Genomic DNA, 27,278 nt, shown 5'->3' with positions numbered 1-27,278 from the left:
AGATGATCTCAAAATAATTTGATATTAGTCAGTCCAACAGACAGTAGTAACACATTTCACAAATTTCATAGTAGACTGACCAAATTATTGTGTGTTGTTTTTTTTCCCTTCTACTCAAACAACCACTCATTTGCTGATTGAGTCCTACACTGCTTCAAAACTTCAGCCACGTGCCACTTTCTCTCGGGAAAAAAACCTCAGCGTTATCGTTCCCGGAGGCTTGTGGGGCCAAGTCCAGTCAGTCAGCATCTGAACCATCATGCCAACAGGGCACCTTCAAGCTTAGCCCTGGTCTAGGGTGCTTTTAAACCTGCTTTGCCCTGAACACCCCAAAGCTGAAGGCCTCAGCCTCCAGCAGCTTATCTCTTTGAGGTCTTTCTGAAGTTGATCATCTCCTTCACCTGATTAAAGAATCCTCCGATCGGAAGAATCAAGTCTCGAACATGTGACGGCAGTGTCTGAAACATCATGCCAGCAGGTCTCCTTCACACTCGAACCTGGTCTCTGGGAGCTTTTAAACGCGCCCTTGGGGTGCTGCCTTCCAAAAACTCACTCGACATCGAAAGCCTCAAGTCCTCATCTCTTCGAGTCTTAATAAGTGACGTCTCTTCAGTTCATCTGATTTAAGGAACAATAGTGGTGACTTGGATGGATAAACAGGACTTGAACCTCTGATGGCAGCACTAAAAGAGAGTGTCTGTAGCCGTCAGGGTTCCAGCTTCTATGAGATGATGCTGACCCCCCCACCCCCCACATACCCCTTTTGTGTAAAAAAAAAGTTGCAATGTTCATTAGGTTCCCCTATGGTAGAGAAAACAGTGTAAAGTACCCTCTAGAGTGCCCCTATGATATATAAAACAGTGTTAAAATCCCTCTAGGTTGCCCCAATGAAAGAGAATACATTATTATGTTCTTTCTAAAGTGCCCACACACTAGAGAAGCATTATAAAGTGCCCTCTAGAGTGCCCCTACGAAAGAGGAAACAATGTGTAGTCCCCTTAAGAAAGACGACTCCGATATTATGCTGCTGTCCCTTGAGAGGGACAACCAGTTGACCGTGACAAGGTCCTTGTGACGGTCAAGGTCATTGTCTCTCCTCTGGGTGCTCTAGATTGCAGGAAATTGTGTTTCAGGTGTTAATTTTCTTCAGCTTTCTTCAGAATACATTTCTTCAGCTCCTAGAGGGGCTCTACACTCCCCAACGGAACTCCAGTTTCCACCAGTGAAAATAGCCCTTTTTCTGGTCTTTGTCTCTGCCCTTTAAATGCTCCGTGCACACCTCTGATGCTTAGAGAGGGTTTTGAAGTAGTAGTTGACAGGCAAAAACAAAAATGGATACCTGTTTTGCTGATACTGAAATTCCTGTTATTTTTCCAAAAGTGGTGTCTCTTATTGATGCAACCGTTGCAGTTTTGGTGGTAACACTTGATTTCTCCCAGTTACAAACCATATTGTAATTTTATCCGCTACCTGGACAGAAAACTATTAATTGAAACTAACTTGCTTTATAGCCCAGAATATATCCAGGAAATGTACCAGAGCGTCCCCAGGGACCGTTTCTCTTCTGAGATGTCTATCACTGTGACAAGGATGTTTCCCCTCATTTCAAATTCGACACTGAGCTTCCTCAAATGTGCCAGAGGAAAAAATTGGAACATTGACTAAACTGCTCACACCTTTTCTTCTTACACTTGTGAGAAACAGAAAACAAAAGTGAAGTTAATCCCAGTTCAGTTTCTGCTGCTCTCAAACAGTGATGGTTCACTCTAGGTGTCCCCATATAATTTAGCATGCTATAGTTAATAAGTAGCACTAGTACTTACTCAGAATTAGTGGCTTAAAGAAGTCCTCCAATCACTAAAAGGGCTTGGCTCTTGTTTGGTCTGGGTTATTTATGGTTTTTTTAGGATAGTGTCTCACTACAGATTAATAGAGATTAGACATATTAGCCTCTACAACACTGGTGACTAACCAGGCCATATGTGGCCCATAGGCTGTGGCAGTGTGGCCGACTATAGTATGATGAAGAAATAGAATAGTTATAAAAGAAGATTTATTCTAAATGAATTAATTGAAAAGTGTATTCTTGAAATCGGCTTTTATGATTTTCTTTTCTTCCAATTGATTAAATATTAAGCTTCGTACCATTTTGGGATACCTTGCACAAGTAGTTGCTCTGTGGGCCACTGTTAAAACCAGGCTGGTAACCACTGCCCTACAAGCCCTATAAATTCCCCTCTTTCCTTTCCTTAATCTGCTCAGTCTGTCTCCATCTTACTCTTCTCTGTCAGGCTCTCATACCCCTCATCTCCCTTTCCCCTTCGCTCTCTCTACTCCTCTTCCTCTCTGTCATTTTGTCTCCGCTATTCTCCCATCTCCCCTCAAGGCCCATGAGTTTGTGGACGAGCAGATGTACGAGCAGAATTGCTTGGAGTCGGCGCTGCAGGGCTACACGTCCCGCAGTCCATCCATCTCCAGCCAGGGAGACTCTGTGGGCACCTGCTGCAGCTGCCGGTCGAGGAGAAACCTCCCACTGCCAAACTCCACCATTCCTCCCACTCAAACCGGTCCCCTGCAGGAGCTGAGCGCCATCCACATACAGTGCACGGACACAGTGTCGCACAAAACCAGGTGAGACTGAGCCCAAACAAAAAGTGGCAAATCTCACAACAAAAAGTTGCGTTGAGGAAATATGTGAGGAACGACAAGAGAACACTTTAAAGTTAAATTACACATCTATAAGCAGAATATATATTGTATATATTATATTATATTATATTTTATAATATTATATTATATTGTCAATTTACCCCACAAACACAAGATACGTGTTACATAATATGTAACACATATCTTGTGTTTGCGGGGTAAACTGATGCACCAGGACAGAGGCAGGCAGTGTAAACAGTTTTTACTTTTCAACTCAACACATATAAACAGTGTATTGAGGCTGTTCTGTTAGCTTTGTTTCAGAACATTGTGTTCCAAACTGTCATCCACAACCCAAAACTGGTATTGGAGCCCAGCCACGCTGTCGGGAGAGCGCGAGAGAGAGAGAGAGAGCAGCTTTCAAAGACTCTGCTAATTACTTAAATCTCCGACAGCTGCATCCCCTGCCGGTTGCCAGTGCCAGCTCCCCCCTACTAGCTCTAGCATTGTACACTGTTGATCCTTGCCTCACTCCCATTCATCTATCCATCTAATTATCTATCCATCTAATTATCTATCTATCTATCTATCTATCTATCTATCTATCTATCTATCTATCTATCTATCTATCTATCTATCTATCTATCTATCTATCTATCTATCTATCTATCTATCTATCTATCTATCTATCTATCTATCTATCTATCCACCAGTCGCACCAATCTGAACCTGAAAACCGATGACGGCGGCAGGATCAACTGCAAGGGTGGCCAGATCACCACGGCGATCATCAGCCTCCCGACGCCGCCCGCCCTGACACCCGACGGCGACGGCCTCCACGGGCCCCCGCTGCGCAGACCCCCGCTGCAGCCCGGCCACGCCCACACACGCGCCCAGGCCCCCAGCATCCAGACCACATGTAGCAGCAACATTGTCAAAGTCTCGGCTCTGTGACTCAGCAGCTGCCTGACGTGACTCAAGTGCTCGGGGAGGAAAAGAAAGAAAGAAAGAAAGAAAGAAAGAAAGAAAGGGAAGGAAGAGACAAGTTCTCTGCTCTTGATGATGGGAGCTATAATCCGTCCATCCACGAAAAAGCAACAGCTCGGGCAAAACAGATTGCGTCGGAACAAATTTTTTGACTTGTGAACTGAAAAAATGAAAACGATCTGTTCCCTTTGTACAGGTTGGATTTTGGACACAGCGTCTGCTTGCGTGCTCGTAGGAATAAGGGAAGTCTTGACGATAGACCGCAGCAGATGCACTGGCATATTACTATTAAAAAAAACATGTTGAAAGAGACACAGAAAGGACACTGCGACTTAAGATCGTCCTGTTAATGCTGTGTGACACGCTGTGTTCCCTTTATCCACACAGTAAAATACTGCAGCGATCCTATAGATGGTGAATTACTTTTGAGGTAAATATGGAAAAGTGGAAAAAACGTTGCCTGTTCATTGGTCTTGTTTGTGTTTGTGTCTTTGTTTGTCCCAACAATTTGGAGTGAAACAAAAATCTATAAATTTCTTCACAGCATCAGATGGAAGGCTATGTGTGTGTGTGTAGACTTTTATGACACTTATATTTCTAAAAGTGCATTTTTGAGATGGAAACTGTAGCCGTAACATCAAGCCCACAGTCGCCTCACTTATATATATATATTTATATATGTTTGTGTGTGTGTGTGTGTGTGTGTGTGTGTGTGTGTGTGTATATATATATATATCTATATATACACACACACACACACACACATACACACACACACACACACACACACAACCACACACACACTGTGAAGTAGTGAGGATGGTTTGTAATGAGGCTTTAGGCAGATTAAGCCTTTAAAGAAATGTGAATAATATACATGTTTCTTACATTTGACCTGTTAGTATCCCTCACCTTAACCCTTTCTAATAAATGCTTTCTGTCCTGTGGAGTGAAATGAATAGTTACAAACCTTTACGCCGTCTCCTATAGCCTCGTGTTCTGGGGCGACGACGGGAAAAACTTAAAGTGAAAATGTTAATAACCTGTTAATGTGTGTGAATTCAGTAGTGTCACAAATCATCAACGAGCTTCTTTTCTTTGGCCATTAAGCATTGAACACAACCAAGGTTGAGGTTACCACTGTGATGTAAACAGACGTGGTGATTCACTTTCCATTCAGTCCATTCAGCCGTTTTTTTTTACCAAATTGGGGATCTGGATTTTCCAGATACCATCTGTAGGCGTGAAAATGGTTTGACGTCGTTTTTTAAGGTTTAAGGTATACGGAGCCCTTGTGACTTCATATACAACATCTAATGAAACAGCTATACAGTGTGGTTCTGATTAGTGGTCGTTTTTTATTTGTTTTGTTTTATTCACCCTGTAAAATTAAATATCCGATGTTTGAAGGAGGAAAAATTTCTCCTTCGTAGAACGAGTGTGTTGGTTTTACAGAGGACATGTTGTCCCTCAAAAATTGAACGGATAGGTTTGCTGTTTTTCAACCCAGGTCTTTAAAATGTTGTTTACCGTCATTTATACCTGTTCACAGCACAATTTCGCTTTTCTATTGAGAAACGTACCACTCTGTCGCAGCTTCTTTCTGTGCTCGAATAGAGTCCAATGGGGCAAACGTTTATCAGAAGTGTTTATTAAACGTTTATTGAAAAAAAAAAAAAAAGGTTTTTCTTTACTAAACCATCCAGTTTCCGAAAAATGCAAAACTTGCATAAAAGTCACATGTGTCTTCGTATGTTTTTGAACATGTTTTGAATAACAGTAATATCATGTATTTAATATGCTACAGCAGGTTGCCAGTAGGAAGCGGCGCAACTTCCTGTTTCTAGTCTCTTACGGAAGTGGAAAAAAAACCCTGATGAAATGCATTTTATGAGAATAATGTGAACTTCCAGGAGATTTTGCGTGTTTTTAAAAGCTTAACCATTGGCCCCACTGGACTGCATTTAAGGAGTTTGAATCTGCAGCGGAGTGGTAAGTTTTTGCGAAATGATGGAAACCAACATGTGTTGAAAAATGGCGAACCCACTCTAAGGCCTCATTTATTGGCTGCTTATACACGACAAATTACATGGTTCAAATATATTTTTTGAAGACACAATGTATTCATAATAACTTTGGGGAAGACAGCCAGTGAACACATTGATGTAGACAGATAAACGTTTTTATTTTTTTTTAAGTTAATACACCTTCTTGAGGTATTCTTCAGCTTCTTCTAATCTTTGGTGAAATTACTTTATGCCTGTGTCTTGAGTACTAAGGAAGAAATTAAATCAACACTTTCAAATGGCTACAGACATGTATTTAATATCTAGTGAAACCAAAGGAAGATGGAATGAACAAGGTCTACAGTATTACTGGTATCTGATCCTGCTCCATAACAGCATGAAATATGAAAATAGTATTTGAATTGGTATTGGTATTGGAAAATATCCCCAATGCATAAACCAGATACTAGGAGCCATATGTCATATTTTAAATATCAAATTTGTCATATTAGGAAACAGTGAAAGAAAAGTGGCTTGACATGCAAATTTTTTTCAAAGAAGTGTGATATACAGTATGTTCCTAATAGGAGAAAATGGATTATGTCAATCGTTTTGTGCTTATAACCCCAGACCTAATGGTTTAGTCCAAGCTGTTCCATAACGTAATGGATCGAGCTCTGCTGTCCTAAAGTTTAGAATTAAAATATGCATTTATTCATTTATTCCTGGCCCACCTTAATACCCTGTTATGGCGAGTGTGTGTGTGTGTGTGTGTGTGTGTGTGTGTGTGCGTGTGTGTGTGCCTATGGTGTATACCTATCTGCTACATGATTGTTGTTATTCTACGAAAGTTCATAGGTGCCTAACAAATGTAGTAATTTGCCGAGGTGTGCTGTGCTTAATGTTTATCATCATTCATCTCATTTTGTTCATTTAAGTGTGAATTTTTATTTCACTTTGTAGATTTTTCAATATAATGAAGTGCAACGTGAAGTTGTTTTTTGCTGTATCAGTATGTTTTGTGTTCCACGCTTTAAGAAGCGAGCCGAAAGTGTCGTCAACAGTGTTTCAATCGAATCAGAGAACAAAGAGTCTTAGTGGAGTTATTAAAAAAAAGAAACCCATCGCCAGCCTGTTTTCCTTTCTTCATTCGCTATCATTGCTAAATATTACTAGACCCTTTAAGTCTGCCCTCGCGCATGTTGTTTGCGATTTCTTTATGGTTATTATTGTTACGGTACATAGTCAGTAGAGATACTCTCAATATCTTAGACCAGCATCAAACACAACTTTTTGAAGAATGTACTTCCTGAAATTTCAAAGAACGTGACTACGTATGTCAGAATGATCGCATTGTGTGGTTGTACGGTTGCCGTTGATTGACATTGATTGACACTGATCGTTTTTGCTAGACGATGTCGTTGGTCGTTTGTTTATTTTCTTGACTCCCGTTTAACACTTATTTTCGGCTGAACCTCTCGGCCTGTCACATCTTGTCATTTTCTTGGTCGTTCATCGGTTCAGGTTCTCGTGTCATGACAACTATGAGGTGTCAGATCAAAAATAAAAATCTGCCGCCACAGTTTCTCGGTGTGTGCTTCATTCAGCTCACGGTCATACTCACACACAGACACACAGAAACAAGGACTTTTGTTATCGTAACGCTAATCAATTTAATGCCAGTAGAGGTTTATACCATAGTGTAACTAAACGTGAAGCCTAAAAAAAAGTTTGACCTGAGCTCTGAACATATTAGGCCTACACCTTTGTAATTTGGATGATTAGAAAAATATTCCAACCACTTCAAAATAAACAGAAGTGTATGTAATTGTACACTGTGCCACTAGGTGGCAGTGTACAGCAGGCCTGCAATTAAAGACAGGGTGAAGTGTGTAACGTCCAGGGGGGCACTGCCAGTTATTTGACAGTTATTATTAATCTACAAAGAATTCAAAATAATCAGAAAACAAACAAAAGAACACGGTATATTTGGTTGAGCTATGCACGGTTGGAAAACAATGCTGTGTTCACCTGAAATCATAATTACTTGTGCTGACCTGTCTATCCCATGAGCATCTCTTCTCCCTTTACCGTCTAAACGCACTTTCACTGCAAAAAGCAGCGGAACTAAAGAATGTTTATCTGGCAGTGACTGCCACAAACAAATCTGATATCAACCAGATTGATGATTAGATTAGAACATGATTGATGTCCCTGAACCGAAGCTCAAATAGGCCCTCGCTGTCTATCGTATGTTTCAATATGTAATATTTCTTGTTGGGGACATTTTTGGGGAATCAAATGACATGTGATCTCCGGGGTTTAAAGTCGAAAGTTCTCTGAGAATGAGGCTACGTGGTCGTTGTTATATGATGATGATGATGATGATGAGGATGATGATGATGATGATGATGATTATTATTACTATTATTATTGTTATTATTATCATTATCAATATTATAAGCCAGCTGGGATAGCTGACCCTCTAGCTAGACTCCCCAAAACCACCAGCACCACCACCACGCCAACCACCACAAGACCCAGGAATAAGAGGGTGAAGAAAAATGAATTAATGTGGTGACACATAACAAACTTAAGATGGCAGCATAGCAACATTTCAGTCAGATTAAAAAATATATATATGCTGCACTACTCTCACCATTGGCCCCAAGTACAGTTCAGAGTGTGCAACCAGGCAGCTGCTATATGGAGAATGATGCGGTTTCTCCTAAAATATCTACACACAAACATTAATTCAACTGGTCTCATTGTTAATGTGATTTGATTTGACCTAAATAATGTAGATGGCTGTTCTCACTTATACTGCTGGAATAGGCCTTTTACATCATTTATCTTGAAATTAGTGAAACACACGCTGACACCCAGGTGCCCAACCTGTGGTAGAAAAAAAAGTTATAAAAAAACTATAATGAAAAAGGACCATTATTATTACTCTGACACCCAGGCACCATGACCATCTCACAATGCACGCCATCCCACAATGCATTTGGAGTTTATTGTTTAAGTAACATGACTCTCCTCCTTTATTTTATTTTTTCCAAGCCTGATGGATTAGTAACAGATGGTTTTTACACAAATTAGTCATTTTGGGATCCAGTCCTTAGGAAGCCTGTAAACCTGAAAATCCTGTGAACTTATATTAACCTATACGGCGAGTCTTAATAGCAATGAATAGTGGATTCCCTCAGAAAGATTCGCTCTCTGGATTATTTTTCATCTATTTTGGTTCTATTTGTCTTCAGCGCTGACATCCAAACTCAAAGATAACCTGAGGAGCGGCGGAGGAGATATTTCTAATCTAAACATTAAGCCACTGCCCCCGCAGCAGAAGTGGAGCGTGGCTCCAAACGCACTTTATTTGCAGTTCTAGGCTCCACGGCAAGTCCACGGCATTGATTACCATTGTTTCAACAAACTTAAATTTAAATCAATTTCCCCAAAAATAATCCACCCTCAAAGCCAAACAGTGTCAGTGGAGATGAATTCTTGTTTTTAAAATATTATGGAGATGGTGTAAGTTCTCACTCCTAACTGCTAGGCCTCCCTTCCCCTGCAGGACCCAAAACTACCTCCCCATATACGTAGATGACGTCCCACCCCCTATGGGTGCGGCCAAGGCGCCAATTAACCAATTGTGCTATAATATAAACTCCAAATATGGGAAAGCATTGAAAATCATAATTAAATAATAACTTGGACTAGAAAGGCTCCTACAAGAACTGGCACTGAAAGACTTGAAAAAGTTCTGGTGCGCTCCGTCTGCAGTGATGGATCGCCAACAGTTGCCGGGGCTTCCTGGTGCTGTGTGGTCTGGCACAGGGAGACACTTCCTGGCCGTCCCCCCCGACCCCGTGTCCAAGACGACAACTGTGGGGGCAGTGGACACATGCACACTCACAGCAGGCAGCTGCAGGTTGGGGTCACGATCCGGGTGAGGTTGGGCCTTTCCAAACCTCCTGGCAGCCCTCCATACTCAGCCCCGACGCTGGGTGCATCATAACAGCATTTTCGCACAAGTCATGTGATGCTCTTCCTTCCTTCCTTCCTTCCTTCCTTCCTTCCTTCTCTCCTTTCTATCCTCCACCCACTCCTTCTGTCACTCTGTGGTTCCGAGCGAAAACTGTGTTTAGATGATTTATTCATTTAGACAACCAATTTTTAATGTGTCTGGAATTAGAGGAGAAGCTTTTTTTATTCTTCCTCCCCGTCCCTGTCTTTCAGTGTGCGCACACACACACACACACACACGCACGCACGCACACACACACACACACGCACACACACACACGCATGCACACACACACACACACAGACACACACACACACACACACACACACACACACACACACACACACAGTCATTCTCTCTCACATCCTGCCTACACCATCAATCTTGCATCACTATCACCGACATCGCTTCTACTTCTATTGAACTCAAGATGATTCATTCACTCATTAAGGGGGGGCACAAATAAAATGTGTGTAGTGGTGATTGATAAAATGGTATCAATTTGAAAGATACGTATTTCAAGCTGGGGTATCTGTGAGAGATTGAGAGGAAGACCGATGGACCATTTCCACGTTAGCTTTGTCATATGGGCCCCTTCCTTCCTGGCCTGACAACGTATTGCGTCCGGGTCACACAACAAAAGCCCTGAGCTCAGGTGCTTCCTCCCTGACCACAATGAGTCCTGATTCCAACCAGACACCGGGCTGCATTTGGACGCGTCCTTCGCAAACTTCCTCTCGGCCTCGAGGCATAGGGGTATTCAATACAAGGAACCTGCACACTCTAGGGCCCCGAATTAATAACTCAAAGAACTTGATTATGTTTTGGGTGGATTTCGCTCTCGGTCTAAGTCCCAGAGTTCCATTATAAACGGCAACGTTTCCCCTCTTCTTCCAGGTCGGCTCACGTAGGGTCACTTTGTTTTTCTCTAAAGTTTGCCTTCTTCAGATCAACTCATTTGTTTGTTTGTTTGCTTGTTTGTTTGTTTGTTTGTTTTTCTTGGTCGCTTGAGTTTGTTGATATTCATTTTATTTATTACTTTTTGTTGTTATTTTTGAATGACCCTTTTACTATTTGATCAAATTCAGTGCGGCCTTTCACCCCACGCACGTGCCCAAACCTTTGTATTGCCGCCGGGAAAGGTGGACCCCGCCACCGATAATGGACACAGCAGATAGAGGAGCACATGCATAACTCAGATAGATTGAAGCGCTGTTTCTAACAAAGTGCAAGTTGATTAGAGTATCACATATGGGATTTTTTTTACCAAATAATCTTGCGGATTACCTCTTTAAATATGCAGTGGGGTTGTTTTTTTTTGTGTTTTTTTTTAGTTGCTTTTCAATACAGCCCATAAACTGTATTTCCTACTCTGGATTAAACAATAACTATGTGATGCATCCACTGCGAATCACAGGTACATACAGATACAGTGGTTCCATCCCAGTTTCACCAGGAGCCACACCGATGGGAGGGGACTGCGAGGGAGGAGGGGAGACCTCCGCTTGAATGAGGAGGAGGGACCCGAGCAGCGGCGTCAAACCGGCACAGTCCACCGAGCGAGAAGACGCGCTGGCGCGGGAAGCGCCTTCTTCATCGTCGTCACCGTCGCCATCACCATCACCATCACCGCCGTCATCGTCGTCGTCGCTCTGGAGTGAACGCGAGGAAGCGCCATCGCCAGGAGCTTCTCGTCGCGGGATCCGCGTTCCAGAGCCGGGATCGCGACCCCCAGCGCCGCCGTCCCGGCACCGCTAGAATCATGTTGTTTTTTGTTTTCCACCTTATTCGTTTGTCACAGCCGTGCGCGGGAGGGCGTTGTTTGATTTGAATGTTTTCCTCTGCGCCCCACAATGGAACAGCAGCTCCCCAAACCCGAGCGCAAAAACATGGACGCGTGTCTGAGACGCCTGAAGCAAGAACTGGTATGTTTTCATCTTATACACATGTCGTAACTCCATCGCCCCGCGACCGAGATATCAGCTCCACACTGTGACAGTTTGTTGCATGGTGCAAACTTCTCCGGGGAGCGCGACGCGTAAAGTGACGTTTTGCGGTGCTCATATAAAGAGTTATTGTTAAAGACGTGCAACGTAGATATTCACGCGTCCACATTGGTGTTCAATGTGTTGTTCCGTGGGTGCTGTGGTGGTTTGGTCCCGCTTTTAATCTATGGCGCACTGAAGGCATGTGGACAGATGTTCATTTAAGCTTAATGACCTCACGACACTTTCTCAGCCAGTCTCCTTAACCGTCTTTTAATGCTGCTGTCGGTGGTAAAAGTGCCTGTTTATATTTCTTTAAATTTTTTTATTTTAATGATGAAATATGCATTTCAGCACGATCCATATCATCCTTTATTTTTGTGTTAAATGGAGGCATCTGAACTTATAATAGGATGATTAATTTATCTGATGATGATGATGATGATGACGATGATGATGATGACGATGATGATGATGATGATGATGATGATGATAATAATAATAAAACGTTGTTTCTAAAGCACTTAAAACAGAGTGCTTGTCATATTTTAAAATAAACAAAAAAAAAAGAAATAAGGAAAATTGAAAGATCAAATCAATTAGAATAGTGAAATGAAATAGTGACATATAATAGCTCAAACAATGTATTCATTTGATGGTAGTAATTTCAAAGTGTATTCATTTACATTTATCATTGAATCAAAACATTGCACCCAGATCTGTTAAGCATTACCATAACATGGGCCCCATTTCCAAAATAAGCCTTATCTGGCACACACTTCTTTGGGAATCATCTTCAAAGAAGGCAGATTTTTTATTTATTGTTTTTCGGCACCCAGCTTCAATGCCACAGAAAACTCTGTGGCAAACGGTTTGCAACCCGAGCAGCCCTCTGGCTTCTGTGTTTCCAAATTAGCCACCGTCTGACACATGCCGCTTGTGATGTGGTGCAGCAGACCCCATGCCAGCACGCCATGTTGTGCTGCACTTTATTGCCATATCACAGTTTGGGAGTTTAATAGGAAAGTGTCAGGCTGCGTCTAGCATCAAAGAGAAGAACTGACAATAGATGCAAGTAAAAAAAAACAAAAAAACAAAGATCAGGGTCCCCCGAACACAGCCATGTGGGACACAATCTGTTGCAGTGTCTTGCTCTCAAAGCGAGGGCCGTCTTTGCCAAGATAGTCAGTTTTCTTTCCACTGTGATTGATTTCGATCCAGTGCTCATTCAAGGGTAGCAATCAGGTTCCATCTGGAACTGAGAGATCGCATCTTGTGTTTCCTCCACGAAGAACCGTGGCGTCAGTATATCAGCAACGCAGCTCTCATGTTTAATGCATCACCGTGCAATAAAGTTTATTGTACACCTATCAGCACTCATTGGAAAGTGCCTCTGGAAGTTAATATCTGTCGAAAGTGGGGAACGTGTAATTGAGCCTCAGAGAGCAGAAACGTGAGCTCGGCTTTCAAGGCCTCGTAAAACATTGAAGTAAAACATAAACATATTTTTACCAGTGGTTTTAAATAAATATAACAGCTAAAGGTCGCTGATCGACAGGGCTACAGAGTACCCGCTGTACGAGAGCGACAATAAATCCATAACATCCCACAAGGACCGTACGAGCTGGGTCTTCCTGCGCCCTGTGGCGGCGGGAAGTGTGTAATCTGTGAAGTGTGAGCGGTGTCTGCACGGGGTCGGCGGGGGTCAGTCTGTGTGGGGTAGTAGAAGGTCAAGCTGCAACATTTGGCCTCTGACCCGACCCAGTGTGAGGCATATTTCCTCTAAAAGGCTGGCTGGAGCCAAACTGACCGAATGCACTGTGAGCAATTTGGTTGTAAATCAGGAGCGTCTCCTTTTTTGTACTGTTTTCTATCCTTGGTTAAGATTTAGTGACTCGTTTTGTGAAAAGGCTGGCAACCTCCATTTCCTCTTTATAAAGAGCTCTGGGTGGCTCCATCGCAATCTTGAGGGAATAATGGCGACAATCAAACATTTTAAGCTCACCGCGATTCACCGTTCTCACGACGAAATAGGGGTTTTCAAAAGAGAGAGAGAAAAAAAAAAGATAAGCCCTCCCTTCCTCCTCGCAGCCGAAGGCGAACATGCCCTTGAGTGATCTTGTCTAAATGCGGGGTTAACACCTGCACGGCGCCGTCATTCCAGAAATAAAAGCATCAATCCGACCTTTTGATATCAACACTGGTGTATCTAATCTCGCGGGCATGCCGCTTTCAGTCCTTTTACACCTCCGGCGCATTTTTAACATAACTGTCACTCTGAAATTCAACGCCAAACCCGGCGTTGGAGGTCATGGCTTTTGGAGAAAAAGCACAAGCGCCACTGCGAAAGGGCTTTTGAAACGCCGAATTGTGTGGCACGCTCGTCTTTTCAGTTGTTGTTCTTTTTCTTTTTCTTTGTCACCTTCGGGGCGTACAGGATCATAAAAATGTATTCAGCAAAAACCGAAAGCGCCGTGATGGGTTCAATTTCAACCCCCCTGTTTTGCGCCTCGCTCGTGTGACTCCCTTTCTCCAGTCGGCCCTTCCTTCCTCTTGGCTAAAATTGGCCCGGCGGCCATAGTTGCAGCAATAAAGATTGTGTGTGTGATCATTGTGTTCGACACGGAACAAAAAAAACTCCCACAGGGTCTGCACGTTAGTCCCCACTGCCCAGTCGGACTCGTGAATCATTCCAAGTTGGAAAGGGAAATTGAAATGACCAATATTTCTGGTCATAAGTCCGTTTTTCAAAGTGATATCAATATTTTGTCTATTTAACAACTTCAGCCTCCAACAAAGACAAAAGGTCGGGTCGATACAGTTGGATCCCAGACTGTCTCTGGATCTGCAAATGAAGACGATACGGCCTCTAATCGGCCCATTTCTTCCCCACCGGCAGTATTTAGATCCATCAGGAATCCCGCGGTTAAACCACCCTCAAGCACAGAGCAGCATGTTGCTGGACATTTCGGCATGGTTACAGGAATCATGTGAACACATAATCATGTGGATATTAAAAAAAAAAAAGACAACTCCAAGAGCAATTATTTCCCTCTTTTCTACAAAAACCCGTGAGAATCATAAATGACAGTATGTTTGTGAACCGAACAGCCAATTATGGCCCTCGCTGTCGTTCTCGCTGGGTAATATTACCCACTCAGACTCCACTAGTGAATAGAACATTATCCTCGGGGCGTTCAGGCAGAACGTGGTCGTTCACCAGTTCTCGGTGAAGAGGCATTCATGGCGTACACACAGAGCTATATTTCAGCACTAGAAACTGCAGCCCCATTAGCGTCCTGTCTCTGACCCTAGGCTTCCCCACACTGGACCTGTGGAGTGTCCAGCAGTCCATGGCCACAGAGACCCTCTCTGTGTCCCTTGGACAAGAGAACGCATTCCTGCCCTTGACCAACACAGCCCACCATTCATCTTACACCGTGGGTGGAGGGAGGATGAAATGCGCGAGCTGTTTCCAACCAAGCCCTGGCCAACAGGAAGGGCTTTAGGGGCTGATAACCTTGGCCTTGCTATTCCCTCCCCTCTGGACCAATAACAACAACATCAACAACAACGCTGAATGGCCTCATTTCAATTCCCACTCACGGAATGACCTAGGGTGTAGGTGTTTTTGAGTTTGGTTTAAGTGTGCTCGTGTGTGCTGTGTTATATTTCTCTGTTAATTCAGGTCAACAAATTGAATGGGGCTCTGCGAAAGTAGCGTGCAAGCTCCACATCAGTAATTTAAAGGGGACCAATTATGCTTTGAATTATTTTTTGTCATATATATAATGTTACGATGTCGGGTGTTCATATTAGACGCGGGCAAAGTGTCAAATAATTAGGTAAAGTAATGAAAAGTAACGTAACGTGTAACGTAACGTTCAGACTGGTTGGACGCTGAGGCGTCCAACCAGTCTGAACGCTCCGGGGCGAATTCACAAAGAAATCAGTGAAAGTTTACAGAGTAAATAAAACCGGAGTAAAGCTCAAACCCCATTGGCTGGCAGAACCCGGGACTTGTGCTCAAACCTCATTGGCTCAGAACTACGGGTTTGACTGCTCATTCACAATTCCAGCTACAAACTCTGAAACAGCCCGTTTTGGAACAGTCCGGGTTTAGAGGTGTATCACACTAGCTCAAATGCATAATCTGAGGGGTATTTTCAGCAAAAAACCTTAAAAACATGTTTCTGGGACCTCAGAGACCTATATTACAAAAGTGAAAAATGGAGCATAATGAGTCCTCTTCTTCAAAATCTAAATTGATACACAAGCCTGTTCAATGCAATCTTCTGGTTAAGCCTTCCTTCACAAAATGAGGCAATAAAATGTAATTTTTTGTCATAGAGGGACCATAGTTTTCTTCGTAGTAGAAGCTTTTTGTTCAGTTTTGTGTATTTTGTAAAGCCTCTGGATGTTCCTTCATGACCGCCGTGAACCTCTCACCGATGATAGTTTTTTTCTATCAAGCCATTCACAAAAAGCTTGATAATGTAAAAGGGTGTCACCAATAATGGCCAGTTTATTTTTCTGTAAATGACAAAACTTACTAATGAGCCTGGTCCCAGCATTAATTCAACCCCGCCAGCTATTGTTCTCAAACTTTGGAGCGCCCGGTCCTTAATTGGCAATTATATCTGGCTGGTTGGCACCAGCTCCAGCAGGAAGGCGATGGGAGAAGGCATTTGGGCGTCCTTGTTTGTTAGAGTTATTCAACCTTTTCTTTTGATGCAAAGTTTATTCACACCCTCACTTTTGTAAACGGGTCCTCCACACCGATAGATGCTAAATAGATCAAACTAACATGAAGAAAGGCTGCATTCAAGAAAAAAAAAAACCTCCAGTGAGACACACCAGATTGGATTAATGATGCCTCTCTTTCAGCCTTCTGAAGGATTTACCATAAATGAGACACATCTCAAATTGAACCAAAGTAAGACCTCTAGGTGTCGGGGGTTAGAGCTGTACAATTCACTTTGTGATGCCTTTGGCTTAATAACCCAAAGTGCGGCACAGAGAGCGCGGCGTCTCAGTGTTTGTGCCTTAACTTTCTGAACTGAAACCAGGAACCGCCCTGGGACATTTAAAGGCATGTTCAGCGTCTCGGTAGATGGCAAAATGAAAGAAATCTGATGTATTATTTAGACCTTAAAGTACGCCTTTGAGATGTGAGTGTTCAGTTCATTGTATTTTGATTTAGTTAGTATGGTGCGGTGGAGTAGTATGGCTTTGGTTTTTTTTGACTGTTCAACTGTTTGTTTTCCAGAGCACAACATGAATTATTGATACAGCCCGAGAATGGAAGTAGCAGTAAACAACTCAATGTGCTTTAAATAACCATCGGGAATGTTTGGTTTTGGGCAGATAATGGAAACGTTGCATGTCAAAGTTAAATCATGGTGTTGGTCAGCATGAACAAACAGGTTCCACCATTGACTATGCATGAGAAGGGAATGGGACGGGGATAATATTTCAAAAGCAAATTTAATATACTTAAATAGTCCAACCGCTTGCCAGCCACTATTATAATCCCTAACATTCCACATTGTGGAGTCTGCGGAGCCACAAAGATGTCATGGCCAAACGTAACCCAGCCTGTCATCCCATCACAAGACTTATTGAACTTTGATGCTGCTGAAAGGAAACCATAATTATGCACGCTCTCCCAGCCTCTTTGGGGACACAGTCAATTATAACTAATGAAGTCAGCCATATGTGTAAGGCACCAAGACATGAGACAACCTGATTGTGCTAATTACACCTATCTGCACTGCCAATTTTGCCAAGCCACGGGGGGAAACAATCAGCCTTTTGTTTCCAGCATATGCACTGATAGGCTTTTATTATCTGATCTTAGATGGTATTAGTGACACCTCTTTGAACCTACCTATTCATATGCTTGAGATGGAAACTAGAATGTAACCCAGGGGTCCTTGTGGACCTGCAATCACAGCTGAAACTTGTGTAGTTACTGTAGACAGACAGATAGACGGATGGATGGATGGATGGATGGATAGACCTAGTCCAGCTCTAAAGCCAATGCCTTGGTCAAGGAGTGTGACCCTGAGGTACATGTATTTTTTAGGGTGGGAGGAAACCAACATTACCATGGGGTGAACAGTAGACTTACACTCTTACTCTTGGGAAAGAAAATCATCCGTCACGCTTTTAAAACAGAAAAACAGTCCCCCTGTTGTTTCCCCCCTCGGGCAAATGCTGTATGATAAAAAAGTCATCTTGTTTCCACTATCTGGGTCCAAGAGTTACTTCTCACGGTTCTTCTAGAGCTTTGTTTTCCAAAGCTTCGCTGTCAGTCACAGTTGTCTTACACAGCCACAGTTCCCAGTTGGGATCATCACAGTCAATGTCTCCCCCAGCAGATTAAGTATCACTGCTTTGCGCTATTACACTTAACAACCCCCTCCAGCCCCCCCCCCCCCCCCACACACACACACACCTCCAGCCCCCCCCCCCCCCTACAATCCTTTCTCCTCACCCCCATGTGCTCTTATGGTGTCATCCATAATTGAATCCATCAACAGTTCTCCCCTGGACATCCAAACATATGGCTCTGGGTTTAAACGCTGCCGTCTTCTCGAAAGAACACCCGAACGCCCCTCCTTCCCCGATTCCCATTGCCCACCGCCCCCCACCCCACCCCAACACACCCGTCTGGCTGCAAACCCAAAGCCACGTCTGCTGGCTGTGACTCTCACCAGCCGTCCGTCTGTCCGCTCCCCCTTTGCGCTGTCGTCCCCATCGCTCTTCCCTTCTCATTGTCATTGCGTTTCCGCCTGAGTGACCCAAACCCCCACTGATAGGGATTAAGGTCTAGACGGGCGACGCTGATTGGCTCTCCATTTTTCGTGGGTCCCCCCGCCCCTCCCTCCCTCATCGGACAAAATACATATATCAGGGCCGGTGGGACTGATCCGATTGAAAGGTTGAGGGGACAGTGACAGGAAAACAACAACAGAAAGTCATTTTGAAAAGTTCACAGAAGGTAAGGAGATTTCAAGGTTTTGAGTAGAGACATATTTTTTATGGTTTTTAATACAAGGAGGAATCTACCATAGTTAGGAGCTCTTTTTACCTTTTAGTGGTGGTTGATAACTGTGATAACTTTTTTCTTCGGCTGTTTACCTTCATTTGACAGGACCGGAGTTGAGTGACTGAGTGACAGTGTTTTTTTGATGACGGTTGGAGGCATGTCGGCACCTTGCTCAACCTGTTTTTCATTGAGAATATTGTTGATAACGTTAGCCTGCTGCTCTCGTTTGGCCCAATCGCTTTTTGTCAACATTGTCACCAGGATTTTCCCATGGGCTCGCGGACACATTTTTCCCCCAAAAAAATAATAAATCTTTGCACGCCTGCTCTCATCTCTCCCACCGCCTCTTTGGAAAAAGGAGGGATTTTGGCAGGCTTCCCACATGACTCATTGGTTAACCTATGCCACCGTGTGTAAATGACTTTTGTAACCGTGGCACTGAGAGAACCGTTCAAACTCTCGGAGTTAAGGGGGTTTGCTCTTAATTAGTCAAACATGTTGAGACACAGGTCAGGACGTTGCCTCGGGCTGGCCGTCTGGCTCCAGGAGAAAACGGTTAGTCCAGGTCACATGACACTCGCTCTCAGACGGATGAGAGTCAAAGGGAAGAGTGAGAGAGTGGGCGGCGGAGAGGATATAAAGCAGAGTGTGGGAGTCGGAACCAAAAGGAATGTGGTGTCAAGGGAAAAAAAAAAAAAAAAAAAAAAAAACGATGGAACCGAGAGAAGAGAGGGAGAGTAGCAGACAAAACAAACTTACTCAAAATTTAAAGGCGAAAGAGGTGGAAGGGAAGAGAGCGAGGGAGATGTATTTTTGCCGGGGCCAGCCTACAGCTGTCACGGTCGAGGATCCTCTCGCGCACAGAGAGAGAGGCCATATGGGGGCCCGGGCCTGTCATTCAAAACTAGGTCACGTGACATGCAATTAAAACTAAAAGTGTCGAGACAAAAACACAAGAGATAGCAGACTCAACGTTCCTCCCTCGACGTCTCGCGAGTAGAGAGAGGAGACGTGTGCCCGGTCAGTCGTCTGTTGGTGGTAACCTCTTTTTCCGTTCCTTTACCCATTACTTCATTCATTTGATGCCTTCGATACGGCCGGTCGCTCTTGTGTAATTGGATTTGTCCTGGAGGTGAGATTCACGGTGAATGTGAGGAGGAGGCAGAGACAGTGAGAGAGATGGCGTTTGATTGATGAGATGGGCTTGGAGGAGGTTTTGAAGTCGGGCGGGATTGAATTGATGAGCTGTGTTAAGCTTTCTGTTAAAACTAACAAGCAATGTCCTCGTTTCCCCGCCCCCCTCTCTCCGCCGCTTCATTTCCCATCCCTTATTTCTTATATCTTATTCTCATTTTTTTTCCCATTCATTTCTTGTCCTGCCTGATCTCTCCGCCCTGTTTGTTAATTTTTTCTCTATTTTCTCTCCCGCCTCTCTCCTCCCTATGCAGTTGTCGATGAAAGAAGCAGGAGATGGCCTCCATGCACAGATGAATTCGATGATGGGTGCCCTCCAGGAACTCAAACTCCTTCAGGTCCAGACAGCATTGGAAAGCCTTGACATCTCAGGAAGGCCCATCAATCGAGGGCCCCCGCAGCCCACATCTGCCCCGCCCACCACGGCTGCGACCACTATAGAAAACCACAGGCCCTGCCAAAGCCAGAGCATGCCTGGGGAACATAGCCCAAGTCCCAGCCTCATTCCAAGCCCGAGTCCTAGGCCATCGCTGGACAGCAGGGCCACCACTAGCCAGGATGACCGAAGCCAGTCCCAACACAGGAGCGGCCTCGGGACCTCCTCTTCCTCTACCTCCAGCCTGGAGAGTGAAGGGAGTGAAAGGAGCATGAGGTCTGAAAACATGCTTGAGTCTGTTCCCAGAAGGTGGTCGGGTTACACAGCCCCCCAGGTGGACTTCTGCGGGCCCACTGTGGGCAACCCTCCACCAGAGCCCCATCCTCATCCACTGGCCACTCGTCATGCTCAGGTGGTGGATCTGCCGGGCATCCTGTACAGCCTCTCCAGAGAGGGTCCCTCACTGGACAGTGACTACTCCCAGGACAGCATGGATGATTCCAGCGACTGGACCTCCTCGCTAATGAGCCGTAGTCGCAACCGGCAGCCCTTGGTGCTGGGGGACAATGTCTTCGCTGATCTGGTGGGCAACTGGCTGGACCTGCCCGAGCTAGAGAGGGACGAGGATGAGGAAGAGGAGAGGAGGAGGACAAGAGAGGAGCAAACTGTCGATGTAGGCGCCAATCGACCGGACACTCCGGCTCACCCGCTCCGTCTCAGCAGGTCACAGGAGATCTGCAGGAAGTTCTCACTGACCACCAACATCTTCAAGAAGTTCCTCCGCAGCGTTCGGCCCGACAGGGACAAGCTTCTCAAGGAGAGGCCTGGCTGGGTGGCTCCCGAGATCCCAGAGGGAGACCTCCACAAAAGGCCCAAGAAAGTGGCCCCTAAGACCTCCAAAGGAAGCTTTTATCTGCCGTTCTGGGCAGGAGGAGAGCAGGGCAAAGCCAGGCCGTGCCCACAGCTGGCTGAGGTGGAAAGAAATGACTACCACCTTCACCAACAGTTCCTCCATCAGCACCCACAGCGGTTCTCAGGGATTTACCTAGACAGAAGACCGCCAGAGAGCAGGCGAGAGAGAATGCCACCGTTGTTTGACTACAACACAGCTGTGTGGGTCTGACAGTGACTTTTAGGCCCAGGCGGATAGACTGTCAGACTGAATGACAGGTGCAACAGAGCTGGCTTGGCTGGAGATGAATAAAGTGAGACTTGCATACAGCTACTTCCCTAAAATAAATTGAGAGATGATGAACATGACACCCCAGATATTTCCTCCTCCAACCGAGAGATTATCAGGGCAACACTTTGTCTGACAATCCTAAAGCCTAAACCTCGTCGTTCACTGTGTGTGTGTGTGTGTGTGTGTGTGTGTGTGTGTGTGTGTGTGTGTGTGTGTGTGTGTGTGTGTGTGTGTGTGTGTGTGTGTGTGTGTGTGTGTGTGTGTGTGTGTGTGTGTGTGTGTGTGTGTGTGTGTGTGTGTGTATTCGTGTGTGTGTGTGTGTGCGTTCGTGTGTGTGTGTGTGTTTGTGCATGTTTGTGTGCATGCGCACATGTCAAAGGGTGTGTAAAAAAGAAAGAAAGGATAAACAACAAAAAGAGGGACTCTAAAATTTGTGTATCATTCGTCATTTTCCTCATGGGTTTGTGCATGTTTGACCAATTTCCGTGGACTATTTAAAAGATGGTACTTTTTTGCATTTGAAATAATTCTCAGAATGTCTCTTTCAAGTAATATAACCATACATCATTGCAGTCCTTTATGTCAGCATACATTTATACATCTGACTTTTCTCACCATGCGACAAAATCAAATCCATTATTCTCGATCATTCGTCTCGTATCTATGAGTGGAACACCAACTGTTGCTTGCATGGACACTGTTTTTTATAAAAATGAAATTACCAACAGCTGTTACTGAACGCACTGCCACCAAACACAGCCGTGACCTCACCGCTGCTTCCCTTACGGCCCAGATGTCACATTGGGCAAAAGGAGGCTTTGGAAAAAACCCCAGCTTTGATGGAACCAGTCGGCGAACCACGTTGCATTCACTTTGCTCAGGGAAATGAATGGAATCCAGGACATTGTGAGACACTGCCAGTTTTAAACAGATGTGACGTACACTATCATGGATCAGAGGAATGTTTGCGGTTTTTTTTGCCTGCTCCAACACACAGCAATACAGTGCATGACTAGTTTACATCATCGGGAGACTTGCGCATTCAACTTTTGACTCGTTCCTGTAGTGCTCGCTTGCTATCGTGGACTAATTATTTATTCATCTACCCGGTTGACGTGCATCCTGAGTCAACCGTCAGTACCGCATCGGAGGCTTTATGGTCTTATGCAGACGGAGAAGGATCAGGGACTCAGATATGGCGTAGGAGCTCCAGAGAATGGGAAAGACATGGATGGCACAGGCTGGCTCAGTCTGACTGTCTGACTGATTGACTACCATCTGGTACCTGGTTGTTATGTAAAGCCTGACAGTCTCAAAGGAAAGATACAGAACAGGTTCAGATGCCTGTTGATCCCAAGGCTTTGGGGGAAATAACCAAATGATGGTGATAGCATGTACACAGATGTATAAATACGTAACAGGGCTGTCAGTGGAAAATCTCTGTCATCTCCACCTCTAAGTAGGTGGTCCAGTCAGACAAAACAAGCTATCATTATGGATTAATGTTTTTTTTTTTGTTTGTTTTTTTTTGGGTTGATTAACTGAAATGTACAGAGCATTGTACATACCGTCATCAACAATACCGAGCAGCCATAACTGGCTTTTAATAACCCACTGCATGATTCTGAAATTCCTTTTGAGATGTTGTCACACAAATAATATATCACATCATATGGTAACAGTACAGTTAAGTGTACTACACTCAGCAAACGACCACATTTGTACCTAAACCATGAACTTCCATGTGTTCCAATTCCTTGTTCTCTGATTTCTTTTTTGTTGTTTTTTTTTTTTTTTCTTGCAACATGAATATAACCGTTATCTTTTCAGCTGTTTTAGCGTAATTTCTCCAGCAGCTTCACCATGGTCAGAAAAAAGTACAACTTCCTTCCGAAATTCCCTCAGGGTAATGGATGATACTGCCAGATCAAACTTGCCAGTAGTTTATCTTCTAAAGGACCACAGTTTTTGCAGGGACAATCCAAATCTCTTTAAATTCGTTATGATCCGTTTGATATTTCATTAGACCAATGTCTTTTCCAAACGGGCCTCTAGGTCTTCACTCCGTTTTTGCCGGCCGATCCATATGGTGCTGCCCAGTATTGGGTCAACCAAACAAACAGATATGAAGGTCAGTTGTACACGGACCGTGTCTACCAGGCCATAAGGCACCGTCTGAGACGCCACGTCACAGTGTTTATATTTAAATGTACCTTGTTGATAATATCCATTGGGGTTCTGCGAACCTCCCATCGTGATTCTGCGTTTTGTGCACTGTAAAGCTGACTCTTTGTAAATTAAAGCTGTTTTCAGAAAGATATGCCACAGTGTGTTTTTCATTTCGTTCCCCATGCAAATACATTTGAAGTTATGAACACATAACCTATTACATGTTCAGTGGTAAACCTAAAGTTGAGTGTATTTGTATGTTAGAATTTCAACATTCTTCATACAAACTGCTTCACAAGTCAGCTGCATTATCCCTCTGTATAAAGCACCAGTTCCTCTTTTCGATTTAAAATTTGTTATCTTTTAGGCTTTTATATGATCAGATGAGCCAACCCGGTCTCATGCCTTTTCATGTCTGCTTTACTCTATCAGATCAAGTTTTTTTCACTTTTGGCTCTGGCTTTCAGCATGATGTGTATCTGCCAACCTCCCCACATTCCTGCAAAGTGCTGCTGCATAAATTGAATTCAGGGCAGACGAGTTAGCCGTGATCTGTGCGTCAACCGAGGACAAAAACAAATCTAAATCTGTATCGGGACTCCATCAGGGTCTTAAATGAACACAGAGATGTAAACCCTGTTGCCCTTGTTTTTTTATCACAAGCATCCTATCTATCTATCTATCTATCTATCTATCTATCTATCTATCTATCTATCTGTCCATCTAGGACTTTAGATGCTCTATGAAATTCCTCAATGGAGCTTTTATCTCAGTGCACTTTTTCTTGACTAAGACCACAAACACCCACTGCAAATATCTCAAGTCAGAATCACGTAACCTTTTCTCATCTCGCTTTTCCATTTCTCTTTATGTACAATATACAATACTAATTAGAGTTCCCTGGTCATTTGACTTAAGGTAAACCCCTGGGACATATTTCAAGAAGTAGCTGGGAGACACCCATGTATACATCACCGATATCAGTCCTTCAAAATTAATTAACATTAATTATTAACATCACCTTTGATTTGTAATTGTCATATTCCAATAGAGTACAATCTATGCTGTCGCCCTTTTCCTGTTGCATATACTATGGTACAATCAAATGCAAGATAAGCTGTTTGCTTACCCTACAAAATAAAACAGTCAGGCGAAGTGTCACTTAAACTAATCAAATAAAGAAAGACAGCGATTACGATAACAACAACAAAAGAGGAACTGGAGAGCGGAGAATTATTTACTACTTCAAAGATTTCCATAAACCAATCCGTCTATCATGCATCTGTAACGCCACCTGTTGTACGTGTGTGAGCAGCTTTTCATGCTGCGGGTGTTTTAAGACAGTTTCACAGCGTTTTGGTAGTTCAGCTTCTTTGCAAAACGAATCATAAAGCTATAGAGAGGCAATGCATTTAAGTTTTACCGTTCACAACTGCTGATCTCCAAGAGGAAACAGAGGACGCACCAAGTCCCAAACCTGTTCTACTTGGTATCCCCCCCGCGCAGAGGAACATTTATTTCAAGGGAATTTACATAACAGCCGCATAAAAGGCCAAGCGAGCGGGTTCGATGTAATCAAAGCGCTCAAGTTCTTCCTTTAAAGATTGGGAAATAAAAAAATAATCTGTGTCTGGTGTGTGTGTGTGTGTGTGTGTGTGTGTGTGTGTGTGTGTGTGTGTGTGTGTGTGTGTGTGTGTGTGTGTGTGTGTGTGTGCGTGTGCGTGTGCGAGGGATAACAGCTGCAACAGTAGTCCCTCTCTCCTGGCTCAGTCTCCCCTGGGATCCCAGCAGTAGGCGCTGCCTGGCTAGCCACCATCCCACCCCTCCACCCTCCACCCCTCTGTCCTTCCCTTTTCTCCCTCCCCCTCCTCCGCCCCCTCTTCTTCTCACCCGTGCTCCCTCCGTTCGCATAGAGTCAGCTGTCACTCTCTCACAGCCTGGCAAACCCCGCTGCGGTCCCAGTGGGTGTGAGGAGCTGAGACGGTGCAGTGGTCCTCGAAGTGTCCACTGTGGCATTATTCCTTTAATCCGGATCCGAAATCTCACACATGCAAAAAATTTGAACGTGGTTGTCGAAGTTCTCATGGCAAATTTACATGCAGAACACACGGTAAATGGTAAAAGAAGCAAAAATTAAGCAGAGCTTCCGAAAGATATATACACTAAGTAAGACCTATAATAAACAGTGTGTAGAATGAGTATAATGTGCAAGCAGCAGCTCCAATGAGGTGGAGAGTGGATGATAGTGGTAGTGATGAATAGTTATGATAAATATATAATAAATATCTCCTGTACAGTGGGTGATTGCTATACATGTATGTGGCAGGGACACACCCGTTGCGTGTTCGGGGACACAGCTGTGCATTAGTGGGATAGCGTGCCGTCGCTACCTATCAGAATGCAGCAATGATGATGTCAAAGAGTTTGGACTTCTTGTGTTGCCTGGTTTTGGGTGAGGGCGAGTCTATGTGTTTATGAGTGTGTGTGTGTGTGTGTGTTTTTGATGATCCGGCCTCATCACATTCTAGAACGATACCCCGCTTCCATCTTTCAATAGCCCTCCAGCTGTCTAGCCCCACGGCAACAGCTTGGGCCTCAGGAATGTGCTCACATTTCACTTTTCATATCGTCAGCAAGTAAATATCCAAAAGCGTCAATCAGTGCGGCTTTCCGGAGCGGTTCACACAAGAAACATGAGACATGAGGCTCACACGCACATGCACACACACACACACACACACACACACACACACGGACACTCGCGTACACACACTCTTGAACTGGAAAAGCAGAGGTCATCTGTAGAAGCATGCAAACACCCCAGACTTTTTGGAAATTAAAGACTGCGTCTTAAAGCCACAAAGACGTCACAGATTTGAATTAAATCTAGGTCGGTTTATTTGGGATTTAACATCTGGCTGCTCGCAGTGCAACGCCTATCATGCAAGATGAGCCTCACACCCTCTTGTTTCACTAATGCATGCAGAGTAGAGCTCCGCGAACATGCAACTGCACTTTGTTAAACAGCATTAACCCGAGCTGGAAGCGTGAGGGGAGTGGCACCAAACCACTCAGGTTTGAGACTCACGTGTTAATGATGGAGAACATGGGATGGTTTGTCAGTGGTTATCAATAAAAAGGGAACAAACCAACGATATAATAGTGTTGAAATAATATAAATAATTTGCAGAAGACTGTAACAAGAAGTTTGGCGGAAAAAAACCTTCCAGTTGAGTCTTGATGACGTCTGATGTGAAGCACACACAGCGTTCGTACACTTTGTTCCTGGTTCTGCTCCATTTCGTCGTCGGGTCATGGAATTCAATGTATTTAATGTTTGTACAAATGCCTTCTGACCTAGTTTGGCCAAGCCCCAAGGTGGTTCACCAACATTCAGGACCACGGCCAATATAATATATGCAATATGCAATATAAACTTTGGGGAGACATAACGAAAACAGAAATATTTATCTTACTTGGTTGAATTTGAATGGAACGGGTCAAACCAAACCACAGCTAGAGCTGGGAACGATGGAAGGAGTTTGAAGATGTCTCCTGCACTGTATATCTTTGTCTGCATTCATTGTAGTTGAACTACTATGGAACATATCTATTAGTACCCTAATTTTGTAATTAACATATAAT

The 27,278-nt window shown here is 44.0% G+C and overlaps 2 protein-coding genes across 2 annotated transcripts in view; both read left to right on the top strand.

The window, feature by feature from the left end:
- LOC307230928 (A-type voltage-gated potassium channel KCND3-like) overlaps window positions 1-4,088 on the top strand; it is a gene marked incomplete at its 5' end in the record, with an annotated part of 77,627 nt that extends 73,539 nt beyond the window's left edge. The window contains 2 exons of the mRNA XM_080001424.1: window positions 2,387-2,631; window positions 3,363-4,088. Of these exons, the coding sequence (XP_079857550.1) occupies window positions 2,387-2,631; window positions 3,363-3,603 (486 nt within the window). The 3' untranslated portion in view covers window positions 3,604-4,088. The remainder of the gene's footprint in view (window positions 1-2,386; window positions 2,632-3,362) is intronic.
- Window positions 4,089-11,298: 7,210 nt separating this feature from the next.
- Window positions 11,299-23,778, top strand: inka2 (inka box actin regulator 2). Its single transcript, XM_080001456.1, has 2 exons — window positions 11,299-11,597; window positions 20,160-23,778. Exons 1-2 carry the CDS (start codon window positions 11,526-11,528, stop codon window positions 21,402-21,404), a joined length of 1,317 nt encoding a protein of 438 aa, XP_079857582.1. The 5' UTR covers window positions 11,299-11,525; the 3' UTR covers window positions 21,405-23,778.
- Window positions 23,779-27,278: the final 3,500 nt, after the last annotated feature.

This window comes from Zeus faber, assembly GCF_960531495.2.
Source record: "Zeus faber genome assembly, chromosome: 5".
Classification (NCBI taxonomy): domain Eukaryota; kingdom Metazoa; phylum Chordata; class Actinopteri; order Zeiformes; family Zeidae; genus Zeus; species Zeus faber.
The sequence above is the reverse complement of the archived record's forward strand: the minus strand, read 5'-3'. Positions and strand labels throughout refer to the sequence as shown.